Raw genomic sequence first — 21,533 nt, forward strand, 5'->3', positions numbered from 1 at the left:
GACCGAGAGGATGCTCGTTGATCCTTAATAATATCCTTTCAGCGTGGATTCCGGGTGATGGATGCGCTGTGACCAGGTCGTGTGCGTCTTTTGCTACTTTTTTTCTCTCTCTCTCTCTCTTTCTTGTTGTTCGTAAGCGTAATAATACCTTTCTTCAAACGTGTGAAAAATATTGGAATCTTTATTATTTTAATGGAATGTATTATTTTGTTGCAAATATGTGAAACGCAGTTTGAAAAAGTAACTATTTCATTTAAATAATTATATTTCTTTAATTGCAAAATTTCTTTTATATACAATGGATATTACCACGTGATTTAATTTCTAATGAAAACTCTTAATCATAAATATGATTTTATTAATCTCAAAATACTAAGAATTGTTATTACCCAACGTTCTTATCAATCTTCGAACAAATCTCTTTTTCCAATGATACGATATTAATACGTTAAACGTCATTTCTTTATTTTTATTTTTGGATTTTAAATATAATTTAACCATTGTTGAACGACCAAAGCTGAACGAGAGCAGAATTCGGTCCAAAAGGCCATCGATCGTTATATTCCAATCGCAAACGTCGTTTCTCACGGTTTCGTTATCGCGCAAACAACGATCTGTTTGCACGGCCGGTAATGAACGTCGATATGCATGGCGCTGATGCTACGAGGATCGTAGCGCGTATTCACGTGCCGACGCCGATTAATTAAATATTCGCGCGCACGTGCGTGAACGTATATATCGACGGCGACGGGCACGTGCCACCGTGTCGAAAGGCGCGTTTCGAAAATCCTTATGGGCACTCTTCCGCTCGACGCACTCGTATAAATAGAAACGCCTCTCCTCGTTGGGACTGGAGTCTGCGAATTGTTGGCCAAGTCTATTTTCGCGGTTCGAGGTTGGACGCTTTGCCGGGGTTCGCGGTTTTTTTTGAAATATTTGTCGCGCGAAGGATAGAAACGGAACGGAGAAACTTTGATCGTGCTGTTCTTCGGTGGAAGCTAACGTAGATGGAGGTTTAATGTTCGAGGGTTAGCTCGATGCGTCATCGAATCGAATTAAAATATCTCTTCGCGGAAGAGATTTCGATTTTTTCATTCTTTAACTTTGAAGTTTATACTTTTCTTATGATTTAATCGTTTGTGAAATCATTAGAAAGTCAATGATATGTGTAACAATAATAATATTAATTTTGTAATGATATTTGTGATCGTGGTTCATAGAAAATATAAAACAACATAAAATATGATTTTAAATATTTGTGATATTACACATTATTCTATAACTTTGTTTAAAAATTTACTATACAAAGATATTCAATTGTATTATAAAAGCGTTTATGTAATGATTGGTATTTCAAATATTAAGCTCTCGGCAAATTTCACGTAACCAAGCGTGATTAAAATTTCTTTCACGTAAATGAAGTTATATTACATCTACGAAACGTCATATCATATGTCATATTTTTCCAGTTTTACGATGCAATAATTTTAATTTTTCTTCTGCTATAAAAAGTCACAATATTATAAAGAAACGTAATCTGCTTCCTCTTTGTTATTTTCCTTTTTTTAAAAATTTCATCTGAACTTTGAAACGTGAAAAAAGAAAACATATGTTTCAATTTCGAAAAAGCGACATATCAGGTTTTGCCGATCCGTTCATCATCCTAAAAAACCGCAACAACTTCATACATTTCCCTCTCCACGAGAGTCTTCTTGCTTCTAACAAAAAGTCGACGAGGATTTGACGCATCATGTTCGATCGGGGACGCGGAATATCGAAACCAGTCTCACGTGTGGCGAGCCGCGCGCAAAAACCCGTGAAAACCACGAGGTACTCGTACTATGGTTCGATAACGATGGCTCAGTACCAGCAGCCAAGTGAAATTTTACACCGGATGCAATCCGAGAAACGGCACAATAGAAAATGCTGTCCGCCTGCCTTTTATCAACGTTCCTTGCGCAAAGGAGAGTCTCTCTATTAACAAGCCATGCGGGACACTTTCCTGCGCGTCGCGTTTTTCATTCTCTCCTCTCCTGTCGAGCCAAACCCAGCCAACGATCGATCCGCGCTGCCATATGGCACGGGACTCGTATATTTTGCATCGAAAGGGATGCTTGTTGCACCACGAGACGAGAATATTTCGCGTTTGCAATTGAGATTGATGGTTTTGATTAATCGGAATTTCGATTTTAATGTTTTTTCGGTGTTTAATAAATTAAAAACGAACGCGTTACGAAACGGAACGACGTTGAGATTTAATTTAATATTAAAAAATTGGTTGTAAGTTACTTTTAAAAATTTTGAGAATTTTTCACTATTTTTGTTAATTTAATTTAAATTTTTTTGTTTTATTTAATTTATTTTATTAATCATTCTAATTTATTTTTGTTTAATCACTCTACACTAGTAATTGTGACTTATCTTTTATTTTCAATAGCGTTTACACGTCTGTGGGCATGTTAAAAACATTATAAATCTTTCGAATTGTACGAAATAAAATGGACATCTGATCTAAAATTTGTGAATTTTATTCGAAAATTTCTACGTTGACAGATTGTTGCACAATGAATGGATTGAATGTTTGCTTTATGAAGAACAAACACAGATGTACGATGATGAGATATGACGTGCTAGAATACATGTTCTCGTTTTTTTTTTTTTTTGGAATATTATCTTTCGAATATTATTTCTGAACGAGAAATTTGAACATTGTTTGACATTCCTCGATATTATTGACCAATATTATTCATACAGAATAATACGAACTCGATTATACATCAATGAAACGGTATTTCTCGAGCAAAACGCGCGTACTACTTCTGAAAACTATGTCTATATAACGATGACAGACATTCTGTGATCGTACGATGACGTGATCTTTGTAAAAAGTAACCGCTAGCGCGCAATAAATAATCAACGTGAGACTGCATATTGATTCGATTGAAATTCATGTTCTATTTTCATTTGTATCCATTCATAGCATGAGAATTGTAGCAACGAGATTAAACTATTAATTTTACGTTTAAAGAAAAGATTATCAGCTTCTATTATGATAATATTAAATTTTAATTTTTAATTTATTAGCATTGATACAGATATTTTTATAAATGCTTATTTATCTTTATTAACTCTTTCTTCAATATTGATTAATTATTATTACATTTAGTTTCATGGTTAAAGAGATACTTTAGCCGTTTATTATATTTATTAGTGTTAAAGAATGAAATCGCACGTTTGTTTCTTTCGTCAATTATACTATTAATTTTTTTTTAATACAAAAAGAAATGTTATTAAAAATGAGCATTTTAATTCAAGACTAAATATTTTTAACGAAATACATAAAAATCCTGATTTAAAATATACTTCAATATGGAAAAGAGATAGCATGAAAGACATTTTTGTTTCAAACAAGATATTAAAAAAAATTAAAAGGATAAATAAGTTAAGTTATAAATATACATTTAGTTTTGATCTCTTTTTTATTTTTTAAAAAATGTATTTTGTTTCTTTTAATAATTTGATTGTATTGAAAATATTTCATTTACCGTTTCTTTCATTTTATTTGCACTAACACGATTTTTTTTAATTTGAAAAAAGCGAGAAAAATTATTCAAAAAAAAAAGATACATATTCAAATTTAACAAATAAATGAAAAAACTACGACTAATGTAATATTAAATGAAAAATACGATTCATTATTCTTGAATAAATGCCCTAATCGATAAAATACCAAAAAAAAAAAAAAGAATAGTAAAATATCAAATTCTCTTTAATATATAATTACAAGATTCAAAATCGCGTGGATGCAAGCGATAATAATCTAGAAAACAAATAAAATATTAAATTCGCTTCAGCGTTGAATCATAAAACACTCGAAATCGGTCCAAACTCTAACTAAACTTCACAATACCCATCAACGCAGCCTCCTCCCATCCTCGAAATCGTACACAAAAGGGTACTACTGCTCCCCTCGGTGGGCACCCTCCCACGCGCAAGAACCGATCAATCGCCACCCGTTAACAGCGCCCGATCGCGTGTATCGTGCACGCGAGCGCGAGTGGGCGACCGGTTCGAGCGGGTTTCCGAAAGGAAAAGGCATTCCAGGCCGCAAAGTGGCGGATCGCTTGCTGATTGGAGGACGGTGTACGCGCGTACGCGTTCGGGACGGCCACTCCGCTTCCCTGCCCCCTGTTCCAGACAGAGAAAGGAACGGAGCGGATCTTGCCCGTAGGGAGAGAGAGAGAGAGAGATATAACCGCGGCGCTGCGGTGAGAGTTTAGAGGCGAGTGTCGAGTAGAGCGCGCGCGGTCTCGAGTGGAATGGAATCGCGTGTGTTTCTTTCTTCCCCACTTGCCGGTGTGCGTCGCGTTGCATACGTGCTCTACCGTGGTGTGCCCCGTGTGCGCGCGGGATTAGGAGAGCCGCACCAGTAGGCCACCGGCGCTCGACGCCTTTGCGTCTCTTTTTCCGGCTCGCGCGGCTCCGACCTACCGTAAAACGATGGTCCTCGATCCGCCGATGTATATCTATCTGTCGCTGTAGAATGGATCGATCGAGACTGAGATTGGAACAACTTACGAAATGAAATATCTTTCTCGAGTTCTCCACACACGTTCTCTACCTTTTTATGTAATTTTGGATTTTCTCTCTTATTCGAGTGTTCGAATTAATGGTAATCGTGAATTTTGTTGAAGAAAGATGGATCGATCGATGAGTAAAGAATACGCTTTTTTTCCATAATTCCGAGTGTTTGGATTGAAAACTGTGAATGTTATCAATTTTTAACCTGCTTGTTCGATCGGCTTACCTGAAAGATCGCAGTGGTACCCGCTCGATCTATCACTCGAGGCTCGCCCTCGAAGACCGATCGCGTGACGCGGGCAACAACTTTCGCGCCGGCAAATTGCCCGTGCGAATCTTCCCTCTTCGATCGCCTCGAATTTGTTGTTAATAATATAATAATAACAATTTACAAGTCATTTGTTAAGAGTAGATAACGGTAGTGATGTAGAAAGAATAAAGAAAAAAGGGAAGAGAAACGGTGACAATTATGATGAATCCGAATACGGAGACGGAAGAAAGTATTTAAATGACAAGAGAATTATGAAGAAAAAGAACCAGGAACGTCAGAGAGACAATTGTCATTAAAGAAAGAAAAGAAATCGGTTAAGAATCAGTTGTAGTTGTCCATAAAAGTGTAAGAAAAAAAGACACGGTTCGAAGATGCTTATCTTAAACGTTGAGAAAAATTCGCATAAACTGTCCTAAAACGAGAAATAAAGAAGAAATAAATAAATAAGTGTGTTGTCCCACGTTTCGGATTCGAGTGTGTCGAAACGATTCGCGTGCGGAATCGGCGATTGTGCGTCCATAAGTGGAATTTTAAATTGACAACGATTTTGAAATATCCAGACTTGTTTGACGAAAAATCGTGCGTATACTGTAAAACTACGATTATTTGCAATTTAATCTGGCTAATCTGGAATCGAGCCAGCCGCAGTCTGGCTATCTTGTCTGATATTAGGCGCAAACTATTGGTATCGCATCGAGAGAAGTAAGAGTCGTTGCATCGAGAAAAATATTTTTAAATGTGTGCATGGACGTTGAAAGCTTTATTTTGTGTGTATGCACTGTCATTATGGTGCACGGGAGCAAGTAATATCGGTGTTCCGAGGATGAGATTGCGGAACGATTGTTTGGGAGGATAACCGCGAATTACGTGCAGTGTCGGGAGTTTGTGACTTTCCTTCTGATACGTTAGAAGACGTGCAACGGTTATTGCGTATCGTAAAATTAATGCGTTTAACCTTCTGGGAGAAAGGAATAAAAATTGTTTGGAAATTTTGCGAGGAACAGATGTTAATTCGATGATGTAACAATTGATGATACCGAATGAGATGATTTTTCAATTTTGTTTGTATATTTTTACGAGAAAATATCAAACAAGATTTTTGTAATGTTAAGGTAGATTAAGAATAATATGAAATTAAAAATCAAGAATAGAATAAAGGAGAGCAAATGCAACGGAAGAATTTATAAATTGCAGTTAAAAAATAATTTTGACACATAGGAACAAAAACTTTTTTTACAAAAATATTAAAATATTATTAAAATAAGCTTTTTAAGAATGAAATAATATTAAAAAACTATATTGTCGATAAATAATTTTTATAAAAATAACATTGGTTTGGAAATTAGAAATTAAGATATTGAAACAATTTTTTTTTCTCTACCTCCTAGAAATCCAGTCTCCACTCAGACAAAAATAACAAGATGCTAAAACAAGAACAAAATGAGTCTTGTACGATATTAAGACGATAAATATAACAGGACGATGTAATAAATTGCATTATCGATAAGCAATTTTGATAAATCAAAAAACATCAATCATTTTACAAATTTCGAATAATCAAAACAATTTTTTTAACAACTCGATATCAGAGTTTAATAATAATAGAAAGACAAATAAAAGTTTTTACGAACCGAACTGTAAACAAGTAATTTTCGTCGAATCGATGATCACTTTAAAATATTAAAATATTAAAACTAAATTCTAAAAATGCCCGTTCGGAGATTATAAAGATCCTGAAAGGAATATGAAATCTTTAAAAATTGATTCGACGCTTATCTACGAGCGGATCGAGAAGTATCGAAGAGAAACAGCGGCGCCTCCAATTCGCGGAATACCCTCGTAACGGCGATGACGCGCGTCGAGTAGTTATTTCGGATGTACATCATCGAGGAAGATAGTGGGGACGACGGCGGATGCCGTCTGATCTCCGTCCGTCAGTGCGTCGACGCTGACGGAGCGCGCGAGACATCGTGTCCTAAAGACCAACCGAGTTTTCCTGACCAAGACGACGTCGACACCGCTAGCCTGCTGGACGTCAACTGTTTCCCACGTGTGCACAAGACACCGCACATCCTCAAGAAATCCGTCTCCCTGGAGGAGAAGAGTCGCGAGTCGAAGAAGGATCAGTTCCTCAAATCGTCTTCTCGTCGCGTGGACTCGTCGTTCGAATCTGAGACGCGAAATCAGGATGAGGATATCTCGCGGGATAAAATAATCGAGGAAAATGGGATCAATGCGGGAAACGAGAAGCTGGAAATCTCTATAAAGTTGTTGGAAGTGGTGGATTGCAAGAGTATTTGCGACGATCAAGGGTACAAAACAACGGTGAACTTTCAGTACAGAGACACTCTAACGAGATACTCTTCCAATGCGTCGAAGATCGAGAAGGCGCGCGGGTTGAGGAGAAGCGTGTCTGCGCCTGGAAACGGGTCTTGCCAAGAGTCTGAGAACACGGATACCTCGACAACCAAAGATAGCGACAGCCAAAGCACCTCGAAGGATTGCAAGGATACCAAAGAGTTCGTGTTCGCGAAAAAGGGTCCGAAGAATGTTCCGTCGAGTAAAACGGATGGCGGCCAATTGACCAGATATCGTTCGAGGACGAGCAGATCGCAGGAATTCACGACCAAGACCGAGCAATTGATCGCTAGGAGGCAGGATCATTCCGGTCGAAGGGCGAGAGCCTCCTCGTTCGTGATCGAGAGGAAGAAGTATCGCCAGGCTGCAATTGCATCTTCCAAGTCCAGCGAGGATCTGTCGAGGTGTTCGTTGGGTAGCAACGATACCACGGAGGCCGATGGAATGCGGAATTGCAACAGCGCTGTGGCGGGCGTCGACGAGAACGAAGGATGCGTCCTGCTCGGGGTTCGATCCCTCGAGGAAGGCCCTCAGCCGTTGTCTCTGATCCCACGGCAGGAGGACAGGTGTACCAGGAGGGACAGGGAGCGCGCTAGGATCCTTAGACGGAGGAGAATCAATGGAAGATCGGCCTCGGTGCCTAGAGTACATGTGAGTCGAGATTTTAAAACGATTGACGATCGATATATAATGCGGGTTCGATTCTTTAAATCGAGGAGGATATATTGAAGCTGATGAACAAAAAATTATCAATTATTTTTTTATCGTCATGGAATATAAGTTAGGTCAGCAGAAAAATGTAAGATTTATAGTTGAAATTCTATCTATTAAATTTTTCTTAATCAACGTGTATAAACGAGCGAGTGCAAACAACTATAGCGAGTGAGAATAACGAGCAATAAAATAATGGAATAATAATGAATAAATCGACGTAAGTTAGTTCGGTTCTTAGATGTCCAAGTTACTTGTACTTGTAAACAACGTAATTCAGATCATTCCGTCTCTCAAAAAAAGTAGCCGGGTAATGTCCCAAATATTCCACAATTTCCTTGGCAGGTCGATCTATTTATATTCACCGTCTTCCTCGCATTGAACTAGATTTCCACGACCTTCCCAGGTCTCTCTCGTAGGGACGAACCGATCAAACAGGTCCACGAAATAAGAAAGCTCCTTCCGAGAAATATTCCTTTCACGGAATAAAGTCAAGTACATGATACGATTCAACAGTCGGATGATTTACAGTGGCCTGAAAACAACCGTCGCCTATCGTCCTCGGCTCGTTCCTTTGCTCGATAAACCGGCGCCATGCAAACGTCAAACGAGGAGAAACAAAGAGAAGAAATCGTCGAATCGAACAATCCCCTTCCCTCCCTTCCCCCCCTTTTCTGAACATTAAAAGCACTCCTATCGGTTTGTAACGCGAGATATTGCTCTCTTCCTACCATTCGAAGTGCATTCTATTGCGCGAGTAAATCACGCCGCGGCATCAACCTGCTAAAATGCATCGCTTTGCGCGCCCCCTGCCGCGCGCCACAGCTGTCACGGATGCGATCGCTGTGTACTTTAAGGTGCACCCACACGAAGAGCTATAACGCGCCGCTGTGAAACGGCAACGTGGTATTTAGACACGAACCGATCGTCTCTTGCGAAAGTATCTTCGGGTATTTGCGTTGGCGAGTGCCTCGACCTGACTAGGAATTTATCTCGTGTGTGCCGCGTTGTTTTCAACTAGAACCGCTCGCTCGATTGTGTTCACGTGGGTGAAAATGAATCGGTTGTGCGAATCGCGGCGAGCATCGCGTCTGTTGAGAAACTTTTTTGTTCAGGAAAGAGAGGATGTTTAAGGTGTTTGATGGATGGAGTTATACCGAGTGGAGTCAAGTAAGGTGTTTCGTTTTTTAGATGTGTTTATTACTTTGGAGGTTATGGTGTACGTACTGTTGTCTATAAGTAATGAGATTAGTTGGTATGTTTATAAGAAATGAACATTATTATTTAAAATTTGGATTTGTCGATTGATTTCGTTGTAAGGAAGGTTAAATACATTATTTTTTTAAGAATTTATCATAAAATTTCATTTTGCGATGATTGTTTTGTCTCGTTATATCTTCTTACAAATGTTCGTTTTTATCATAATTTTTGTTGATTCTTATTTATCATAATTTAAAATTATTACATTTCGATATTTAAGGTATAGTTGAAAATGAAAAATTCTTTTTTTTCTTCCTTATCATAATTTTAATAAATTATATTTATCATACTATAAAAATTTGATGGTATAAAAAATGAAATCTAGAATATGATTAAAGAATAGCTTTATTGGAAAATGAGGTTATGTGCAAATACTTTGTTATCCATTATATGAAAGTATATATAAAAAAATGATCAATATATATATGAAATTAACTAAATTTGCAATTATTTTTAATATTCCAAAGTTTTGAATTCATATCAATTTCAATTTTCGATTTAATTCGATTTAAATTGAATCGAGCAATCTTATTGCTTCCCAAACTTCTAAACTTTGATTCGAAGCGGTCGATATTTGGCACGGTTGTAAAATCTTTTAGTTTAATGGAATTTTCAAAGAAGTTTTACACGATCGAATTACAATGCAACTCGAGTTTGCTTTAGATACCGTGTCTGGCACGACGTCGACCACCTTTGACTTGCATTCTTTCGCCCGTCACCTATTGAAAAACAATAAGAAACATTCTATATTGCGAATGCGCTGACGCGACGTGCACGTGCGTTTAAAGTGCACGAGGATGATTAACGATTTGTTAACAGCGCATTACGTATACACATAACCTCTGATAACGACGGGCAAACAATATAACGAACCTCAAAGATAATTCTTTGATAAACCATCAGACCACAATGTGTTATAAATTATGAAATGAATGGAATGTGGATCGAAGAATATACAAATCAGATTAGAATGTCATATCACAGTGATCCTTAATCGCTTCTTTATATATAAGAGTAATAATGTTTCGTGATTCCGTTACAAATATTTTACGAAAATATATCAACAATTATTGACAACTATATTATTGGTAGTTAATCGAAGTAAAAGATATATTCATGCATATTTTTATCGTTAATTTTACGATTTTAATACATTTCGTGTTTCTTAAATTTTTCGTATAACAATGGAAAAATATGTTCCATGATTTCAAAAAAGTTAATCATGAGTTATCGTTATGATGCACCATTCGAGTATAGTCAAATTCAATTTTTTTTTATATGATATAAAATCCATTCTTTTCAGAAATAGTCCGTGAATTTAATTTTGTATTGTAAAGATTAATCGTTGAAATCGATTAAAAATAGATAGAATTTTAATATTAAAAATATCTTTGACTAAAGCTTTGTTACATTTCAACTATCATAATAGTTTATGTAGCACAAAACGTAGTAACAATGACGCATTAAAGAGCACGTTAAATGTAATTAGCATAATAATCTAGCATTAACTCGCCATGAGTGTATAAATATTCGTGAAACATTGTAAAGGATTGATTCCTAACAATTTTGAGATCAAGAAAATAATATTATCGTTTAAAAAGAATTTCGTGTTTAATTCGATACAGCAGTGTTCCTTAACGAATTCTACCTTCGTTTTTCGTATCTTTATCTTTTCCATAGAGCGAATCGTTTGAGACGAAATTTATCGGTTGTTTACAATGTCAAATTCAATTGGACGGAAATGAATGGAGTTTATGTAAAATTTCTCATACGAAAATTGCCGACCACGAGCCGCGGGAATGTTAATGGCAGCTATAGCGGTTCCGCAAGTCGAGGTAAATAATACTAAAGGCCTAGGACCGGTCTAACATTCCGATCCAGTTCGAGACCACTTTCGTTTTTTCTCGCTCTCGCCCATGCTTGGACGAAAGGAAACGATATCGATGCTTTTACGACCGCGACAATGCTAGGCGTGGCGTCTCCATTTTGCGACAACGTGAGTTTGCAACGCCTATTAAATGTCAGATCGTTTGAAGTCGATGGAAATTCCTTGGCCAATCAAGGAAGTCGTGTATAAATTTTTATTTCGAACGAAGATCGTGTCCCAAAGTGAAAGTTTTTTCGAATGAAATTTTTCTTCAAAAAATTAAAATCTAACTTGAAGATTTAGATTTTAGATTTGTTAATGGTAATATTGGAATTTAATGGATAATAAAAAAAAATAAATTTGCCGTTCTATTTTTCATTTCAAATATTTTTTTTTTAGATAAATAATGTTTTGGTAAAAAAAATATTCAGTTATTCGGATATCGACGTAAAGATATTGATTTGGAAATTGGTGATGATTCTTCGTGAGAAATGAAATCTTCGCGGATTTGACACAATTAACCGACGCAATGCCGGTAACTTAGTGTATGTCGACGGCTTCTTGGTTGCACTTATACGTCATCTGACCTCAATATACATTCTCGATGCCGTTTTCGTGCAACAGATACAAAGAGATTGCCTTCAATTCCTTCCGACAAATTCAAATCAATTTCTTTCTGCAATTTACATTATATTTTTGAAAATTGCGAGAGATTAAAATTATTTATTATCATTCTTTGTTGTACTACTATTTTTGTTTTAACAAAAGTGTAAAAATATTTATCCTCAAAATAGATCCTTTATCTGAAATCTATTCAATTTCTATCTTATAGTATTCAAATGTATTTAAAATAAAATTATATAATATAGTCCTTTATGCCAAAGGCAATTCAATAACTTGTAAAAGTTTACACTTTAAACATAAAATATAAGAAAACAATTACGATCAGATCAATATTTTCTAGATATCGGTATTGTGTACTTCAGAGTCAATTTCATTGTAAATATTCATTAAAACACTATAGTTTTGACAGTTTATAGTTTGAAGTTAAAAATGAAAAAAAAAAAAAACAATATTCATCCCATATTCTTACTCAAAAAAATTTGCACGTTTATATCTCTGACATAAACATTACACTTGTGCTTGTTAAGTTTACAACTCCTCGACAAAAAAGTCTATAATTCACTTCTTTATCCATTTATCCATTAAATGGACAAAAAAGTGATCTCTACAATTGCTGGAACATCGCGAGATATTTTTTCACAAATGTCATCCGACGCTTCTTTCAATTGGACCAGTCTTTCAATACAATTCGTGTCATTCGATATATCAACCGATAACGAGCAACAAGTTGAATGAATCCGCGAATTCATAAAAAGAGGAGAGGATGATCGAATCAGGAAACCACGTCGTTGTAACGACGCTCGAATGAAAAGGAAATATGACGTAATCGAGCCATCTTTGTCGGCTGGCATTTTTCAACGGCATTAATTAATGGATATCCGCTTTTCGAATATTTCTCGCCGTAGAGGGAACTAGGAAACGAGTGTGAATAAATAAAAGTATCGGCATTCCGTGAATGTGTTCCTTTGCGCAACACGTCATTGGGAGGAACGTTGATTGACATCCACCTCGGACATTTGTGAAAGACGAAGAAAATATTAACGACACATTTATTTATCCAATGTGTGTGTACGTACACGTTGAAAGGGAAACATCGAGCCTGGATTATGAATAGAGCGGAATCGATTGTTGTTGGAGGTTTAGAGGTTGAATGTGTTTCTTATCGCGGTCTTTGTTTTCCATTACAAAGTAAAGGATGTACATGACTAACGTAGTACTACTACGTTAGTTGAGAAGTTTCTCGATGGGTGTGGTTGATTGATGGGAATTATAGTTGGAAATATATATATCAATGACTCTGATATCTTCCAGACTTGCCATCTTTTGTTTTCAACTGGAAAGTGTATACTATACTTTACTAATATTACCGCTATTACTACCGCTATTAAAGTTGCTGTTAGTGGATACAAGAAACATTGGATAAATTCCTGAAATGATCTTCAGTATAATTGCTCAATAGTTATCTCCATTAACGGGAATATTTTGTTTGACATATTATGAAATTCATTTATACATTTATTTTCATTCTCCGTCTCCTTTTCCCTTCGTTCATCCTCTTTCTCATAAAATAAACGTAAAATCCATTCAGCCTTTCGATTGTACATCGTATCGATATACAAGAAACTTAAAAATTCATTTCATCGTGGAACATCGTGTCTCTCGATTATTTTTTTCCCAGTTTTAAAAAACCGTAATAACAAATCGTGTTAAGTTACGAGTTAAATTTAATTTGCATTAGATGAAGCAGGATAAGGAAATTAGGATGAAGACGAATACTTGTGAGAAAATAGGAACTAATGAGACATCTGGTGGCATTAAAGAATGAGAATTTGGCAAGTCTCGGCTGTCTCCGGGAGATACAACAATAGCCTCGAATTCTATAAACAACGTACCAGTACGTTAGTAAATAGTGTCTTAGCACTGTAAGTGTACCTGATCTGATCACGAAAACAGTCAATAAAACTGTGATAAAACAACGAGGATACTATAACATGCTCGTTTTCGAACCCGTGCAATTTCATGCATATCCGATCGAATCGATTGCGTCCATCGCATAATCACCGATTTCTCCGATCGATCGATCGATCGTTCCGTTCCGCGCCGGAAATCGGCTTTCCCTCCGCGGCGACACGCAATCGCGTCTTCTATCATTCGTATTCCCTCTAACTTTCGACGTTGCGCCAACGAGGGTATCCCCTTATCGGGCAAAACGATACCGTTGAACGTGTGCACGATTCTTTGAGCGAAAGAGAGTAAAGAGAGGAAAGCTGCTTTATAATTGATACCGAGGCAAAGATTTCAAGGGGCAAGCGTTCCTCGAACGAGGTAGAAATCGAGCTTTCGAGGACGCTGACGTTCGTTCGAACTCGCAACGAGTATCGAATCGAGTTTCTCGTGATTATGTACATACGCGTCGAACTTCTCGGAAGTTATTGATGTCCGAGCGTGCCCGTCGAGAGAAATATACCGCGAGCTCAACCAGGCGTAATGGAACGCTTTTGCTAAATAATACGCATGAAGGGGCAGATAAAACGTGCATGTCGAACGTGTACCACCGAATCTCGAGTTAACGATGTTACGTAATTTGGTTGCTGTCCCAGCGTGGAGAAGGGAGGTGAGAAAAAGATCTCTAAGATTTTAAAAAGAAGTTGAATCGACGAGTTATTTGTGCTATTATAATCGACGAAAAGTTTTATGTTATTAAATATTATATAACGAAACGTTGTGTGTTTTTTTTTAAAGATGTAAAATTTTCAATTATCGTCGAAAATTATTAGCCCGTTTCAATAAAAATTTTATTTTAAAAATTTAATAATTGATAATTGATAGTCTAAGAAATATTCCATTAAAATTTATATATAACTTGTTATGCTTTCACGTGCATAAAAAAATTTTATTGAAGATTAAATTTGTAGGTTAGATGACTTTCCTTGTAAATTTTTAAAGACTGATTTTTATATTTAGGTATAGATAGATTAAGTTTGATTGACTTTATGAATTTGAAATTGTCGACCAGTTATTTATACCGTTCAACAGGTAACTAGGTTCGTAAAATATCTTACGATACTGGCTTTCATCGTCATAACGTGAAATTAGTTTGCTCGACCTTTGAAAGAAGCAATTAGGGAAATAGGAGAAAGTATATTGCAGATATGAAAAGCAGGTCATTATCGATCCAAATTACCAAATTATCGATTATGCGTAAAGAAATGTACATGAATAATATTCTTCAATATCAGTTTGACCTTCTAATGATTATTTTACGTGGTCGAGATACGTTGTCAACGATTAATCAATTCATCGAGAAAATCCAAATAAAAAAAAAAAAAATTCGAAATATTCTTTCGACGAAAATATAGCTGATAAATGGTGATCGGGTGATGGTATGGATCGGATAATAGCACAAACCTTCTACTCGAACTCGAGAGACGAGCAATGCGAGTTGTTGGCATAGAGCGTAATTGGTAATTGCAACGAAGGATTAATTTTCATTCGATGTTTTTAACTCGATAAAGTTTCCTCTTTATCGACTGATGTTAACGTACGGGTTATATAATATAAACGCGCGGGCCGCTCGCTTTCCTTGAACGAGGACAAAACAAGTGTAACGATTTCATGCAAATCGAGCAATTAATCCGCGCCGCGATGAATGGCTGTTCGCGACTGTCCGGAACTTGTGTCACTTACTTAATTTTAGACGTTTTTAAATGTTCTTAGTCATCCATTGTCTTTTTTTTTTTATCGATCGTACTTGCTCTCGGAATATTTTTAACGTTTATTTTTTATCGACTTGGTTGAAGCATTTTACAGTCAATCGTTCTTCTAAAGAATTACAAGTAAGAATAATAACATTGTAACATAATTGATTGTAAAATTCTTTCAAAATGTGTTTTATATATATATATATATAACATTTATTCTAATGAATTCTATTTTTATTATTTCATTATGTATCCTTTATAAAATCATTTATTTGATAATGATTGATTTTCAGTATATGTAATCGTGAGATTGTAACGTATCTCATATACGTAATATTATGAAATTTTTTTAAATATATACATGCTTCTTTTAATAATAATTTTTACGTGTTATTAAATTTTATAAGTATCGAATAAATATTGCTATTTTATAATAAAATGCTCAGAATCTTATAAATCGAAATTATATATGTCTATAAATATACAAGAGAGTATTTTAATACTCTTATATCATAAAAATCTATTTACCATCTATTTTCCTCCATTTATCGGCAATAAGCAATCCTTTCTTAAAATAAAAACCGATCGATCCAACCTCGATCTATCTATCTAGTTATTCATCTATATTATCGATACACTAAATCATCGACTCTACGTTAATCGAAAGGTTCAATGGAAGAGGTATAAATTCATTTATTTTAAATCACATAAATATAAATAACAAATTAATGTGTTTAATATATTTATTTTATTACATTAAATAATTTATAACTGTAAAAAATTCGAAAATTCTGCAATTATTCAACAGAAAGAATATTTCTTCTAAATATACTTTATCACTCGTGCAACATTTCCTTTCAAATCCTTATTTTTTACTTCCAGATCATAAAAATAAATATTTCCAGATCATAATTCGTAGAACGACAAGAAAAGAACTTGTGATCCCAAGATCACGATTCCTCCCATGCGACGCAGTACGAGCACAAAATCATCCATTTCACGATTCCACGAGCACGAATCTCTCTGGTTGAAACGTAGGCAGTCTAGGTAGGTTGCGATCGACTCTCATAATACTACTTAGCTCCATTGTTCCGTGTCGCGGAAGAGCAGCGATTCGAAAAACCGTCAATCGCCTTTCTAGATCGCGTTAACCAGGTGATCCTGATTTCCCGCTGCGGTATTATCCCGATATTATGCAACGTAATGTATCGAGCTTGACCGTTCGTGTTTATGCGCCACCAGAGATTCCGCCAAATTGCCATCAATCGACACGCCCCGTCAGAGAAGAATCTGAATTTTCTACGCTCGTACGAACTTTCACACGATCCACCTTATTCCGTGTTTTCCTCGGCTGGAAAAATAAGAATCGAGCTCAACGACCGGCCCAGTTTTGTGCAACGAAAGTGCATAATGCGACGTTTTAGTTTTCTTGTAAGAAGCTTTTTGAGCGAGATTGTCACGCGGAATTGATCTTGGAATTGTTGAAATTATCGGAATGTTTTACGAGCATTTTAATTTCGCGAAGTTCTCAACGATGCAAATAAGGATGAAAAAATAATCTGTATGATCGTGATTCGGTTTATATTATTATTACTTTGTTATTATCCGTTCAAACGTTTAGATTCGATTTATCTCAAACAAAAGCATTGCCGTCAGTTTTTGTTCGAGTGCGATAAACAGATTTCTTTCATAAGGTGTCGAGTTATTTAAAAATGTTATTGATATCCCACAATAAATTTTCAATAATGTATGACTTTAAAAAAATTATGTATTTGTTTGATGTTAAATAGCATAAAAATAATTTTGATTAAATGTAAAAATGATGGTAATTATTATATATACATTTATATTTATGCTAATTTCTTGACATACTTTATACAACAATTTATTAAATTAATTAATTAATTCCAACATAGATTAAATCTCGATCGATATCTCGAGTCTTTTTTCAAGCGTGCTTCGATGATTTCAATCACGCGTCGCTTCAACCAAAATATTTTTCTCGAAAATATGTCAACTGAGATGTAAAAGTGTCTGAACTGAACGGGACACTGTATACAAATATTTTTCTTGAAACGAAATGCTCGTGCTCTTGTGCTCGAATGGATAATATAAATCAATCTTAAGTCGAAAAGCACCGTGGATTTTAAGTTTTAAAGGAGAATTAACAGCGAACATGGTAGGTATAATAAAGTTCGAGAGATTATGGGGAATACGTAAAACAACAGTCGTAAAGTTTATAGAGACTCTCGGGGATCATAGTGCAAGAATGAGACGCGAGATAAAAAAGAAAATGATTCTGTTAAAAAAAAAAAAAAAAAGAAAAATAGAAGAGTCAACAAATGTGTTACGATTTCTTACAAAGAAACAAGAAAGAAATATAGAATACGATTATTTTCATTTTGGAAGAATTTGAAAATCCTCTACTTAATAATTTAAGGTTAAGATATACGAGTGTGCTTTTAAACAATATGTATGTGACATTTACAGGCTACTGGATACAACAAAGTACGGGTTTAACAAAGAAAATATTTTACCGACGATATCTTATTATGCCAGTTTCTAAATCGTTGATATTGTCGTCCTCGGTAGCCTTATAACTTAGGTGCATAAGTACATATTTGGGATAGCAAGGCTAAGCCAATTAGAGGTCATCATCATTGCAATTGGAGCATATCTAGCTACGCAAAATAGATTATAAACAAATGCCACAATTCTCTCTCTCTCTTTCTTACTTGCTCATTCTCCATTCATTCGTTTATACAACTAACGTTCGTTAATTCTTGTTTTTTTATTTTCCTAACTTTTCGTTCGTAATAAGAATTAAAATTTCCAGTATATAAGTTTACATTTGATAATTATAATTCAAATTCCTATTTGTCACTAATTATCGAAAGTTTAATATATTATAATCTTCATTTTACATCTTCCTTTCATTAATTTTTTACGTTGTTTTCCTATCCCAAAAAGAAGTCACTCGGACGTATCGTGATAAAATCTGAACTCTGACTCTCCACTATCGTAAATATCCTCTGACTACCGGTACATGCTTCTTATCATCGTTTTTTTAAATTCCCCAGACGTAGCCGCAAAGAACAATATTTTCCATGCGTACCATTTTAATGACGATTTCTTCTATATCTTTAAACCGCAATTCTAGACCAAGAAAAAATTCTATAAATTCCTTTCCACCTATCATCTATTTCTAAATTTGCTGTTATTATTCGTTCTAAATAAAAAGAAAAAGGGAAAGAACATCTAAAGTGGTATAATAACAATAAGAAAAATCCTTCTCGAATTGCAACGAGAGAGTGAACGTTCCCTGAATTCACCTTCGTTCCAAACAAAAGAAGAAGCGGAAGAAGAGAAATAAATAAAAATACAGGATTTTTCTCCGAATAGATAGATCTGCCACCTAGAATTCAAGTCAAAATACAAGAGTATTATTCTCAAATATCGCCTTCGTTATTAACTCGGCGGTGGCCGCTTCTAATTCAGTCGAGCGGCCTCTCGCGCCATCCATATTTATGCGCTCGAGATTCCTGCAAAAGGTACGCGGGGCATTTTCGAGGATAAACGCGTCACTCATGGAAGGGTTCGCCAAAACGGGCGCGAGTCATTGCCTTTCGCTCGCATATATTTTTAGTCCAGGTTGGTCAACATTTTCTCTTTCCAACCGACTTCCCTCCTTTTCCTCGTGTTTTCTTTCCAACCGATCTGTCTCAACGCCCTTTCGCTCCCTCTGCGCAGCTGCCATCGCGAGGAATCGCGCGTTTTAATTGCACGGATCGGCCGGTTGCTATTTCAAGGTGAAACACATACGGTACCGCGACCGACCGCTTTGTTATTCCAACGTCAGATCGCTTTGAAGATTATATACCTCCAACGCCTGCCGTTTAATGCCTTCCACGATCTACGTCATCCCGTTGCTTATTGAAATTTCTCGCAATTAAACCATTTAATGTCATGGCGAAATTCAAATACGATACCTGTATTTTTGCGTGTATACATTCGTCTCTGTGTCTTTTGCATTCTACGTGATTTATGAAGAAAAAAAAGAAATATTTTATGCAGAAATAAAGTTTGTTTAATTTAATTTGGTTTAATTGTCATTGTAACGAAGGAAAATTATTCACGAATGATTTTAATTAGACAGAACAAGGAATAGCGAGAGGTATTTTATTTGCGTGTACGCGTAAATATTTGCATATTCTGTTTATTTGATGACGTCTATTAGTCGTGGCTATTAAATATTTTTAACTGGTATTTTTTTTTTTCTTTTGCGAGGATAGAATTATGGGTTTCGAATACTGATTACAGATTGAGTTTGAAATTAACTTTTTATAATGATGATATAGTAAAACCCGTACCAAGAATTTTGTTGGTTTCGAGACGAATAAAAAGATAGCGCAAGACAGCTCGTGTTTTGAATAAGTTATAGATTATATATATGATAATTCTACTTGCAACGGCATTCTTAAAAAGTAGATTTGTAATACAAAATAGAGATAATATTCAGGGGAATTATTCAGTAATTTTCAATTTTAACAAAGTATTTTTTTTTTTGCTAGTCTGAAAAAAGTTAAAGTTCTTGTCTTTTTAAGAAATTTTTAAAAAGACGCAATGCTTTATATACGTTAGGTAATAAAATATAAGATCGAAACTGATGAGATTACGTAAAGAATTTTTTGAATATTTTTTTAATCATGTTTGAAGAAAAGTTTTATATAAATCTAAAAAAAGGCGTTTAATTTATTCGAAAAGTTTTGCCACAATATTATTCGCCAGCGGCGATGGTTTTATGATTAACGAATATCTCGATCTGGCGCCACAAGGGAAATATACGGGATATAGATATACATATGAATTACAGAGGAAAATATTTTCCTCGGGCAATTTATTTCTAGCTCGCGAACGTTTTCACGTGAGATTTGTAAAAATATTGATATTTGTTTCTACAATTTGTGCCTCTAGTTGCGCGTAATTTATTTAGACTTTGCTTTTAAGTAAAGTCTCTTAATAAATAAGATTCGATGGATCTGTCTTCGTTGTTTTCGATTTGAGAAACAAGGAAAGATATAATTATCATTTCAATATTCTTTATTCATATTTCTTAACTTTCGTGAACAATTTCTGTAAAATATAATTAATCTCAAGATATATATCTACCTGAATTTAAGAACGAAACAATCTCTTAAAATTGAAACGAACATTTAAAAGATTTAAAAACATCTTTTCCTAATTAAGAAATTTTGCAAGATTACGAATTTCTATTAGCTACGTATTAATCGTAATATTCTTTTCTCTAAGAATCCATCCAATTTCATCATCCAACTATTCGCCACTCATCATCGATCCATCGACGATTAAATCGTAAGGCATACGAATATGAGGATTAAGATCGCGGCTTGAAAGGTGCATTGATTTCATTTGCAATCTCGTTGAACGCAGTAATAATTATTAGGCGACGCCTAACTATCGGGCAGCCAATGTGGAAAACAAGTGTGAGCCGTGGCTTATTAAAATTCATGTTCAATTTGCCGGATCCGTAAGATTGCGTAATGGGCTGTCGTGCAAGTATCCGAGCAAGGGAGCGCGATTATCCTCCGCGCGATCTCCTTGCTCGAGCCTTTCGCTTTCCAGCGTGCCTAGCTGTCACTTTTTCATCGAGAACTTTAAAACTCTGCTCGAATAAAAAGTGTAAATTTTATTTCGTCGGATATTTTTGTGTTTCCAATCATTTAAAGAGGAACGTAAAATTTGTTTGGACAAATCTTCTTGTGCGTCCATTTTCGAGTAGAAGAAAGATTTTAAGTTTCCGTTTTGAATTTTCTCATGTTTCTAATCGTCTTTGGATTATGTGTATTTTTTTTTGGTTTTTCTTTTTTCGTAGATTTTGAAATGGAATATTTCGAATATTTGTATAGATTATATTGGCTTAGATAATCAAATGAGAACCACGTTTTCTATGCGGTAGAACCATTGACATTTTAAGAATACAAATGGCGTAGTAGTGTGCATTCAACGGAGGATGTTTCTTAATAAATGGAATATGCTGATAGGTGAATTCAAGAGTAGTAAAGGTCGCGGTATTGTCGGAATTACAATCCTTTCTGTAGAAGAAGAGTAAAAATATTTGAACTAGTTTCATCCTTATTCT

The 21,533-nt window shown here is 35.3% G+C and overlaps 2 protein-coding genes across 6 annotated transcripts in view; both read left to right on the forward strand.

The window, feature by feature from the left end:
* Positions 1-21,533, forward strand: part of LOC107999813 (puratrophin-1) — a 323,391-nt gene that overhangs the window by 273,036 nt on the left and 28,822 nt on the right. The window lies entirely within an intron of this gene.
* Positions 3,743-8,136, forward strand: LOC133665990 (uncharacterized). The gene has a single exon (XM_062073780.1). The coding sequence runs from the start codon at positions 6,728-6,730 to the stop codon at positions 7,937-7,939; it is 1,212 nt and encodes a 403-aa protein (XP_061929764.1). The 5' UTR covers positions 3,743-6,727; the 3' UTR covers positions 7,940-8,136.

Source organism: Apis cerana, linkage group LG1, assembly GCF_029169275.1.
Source record: "Apis cerana isolate GH-2021 linkage group LG1, AcerK_1.0, whole genome shotgun sequence".
NCBI classification, from domain to species: Eukaryota; Metazoa; Arthropoda; class Insecta; order Hymenoptera; family Apidae; genus Apis; species Apis cerana.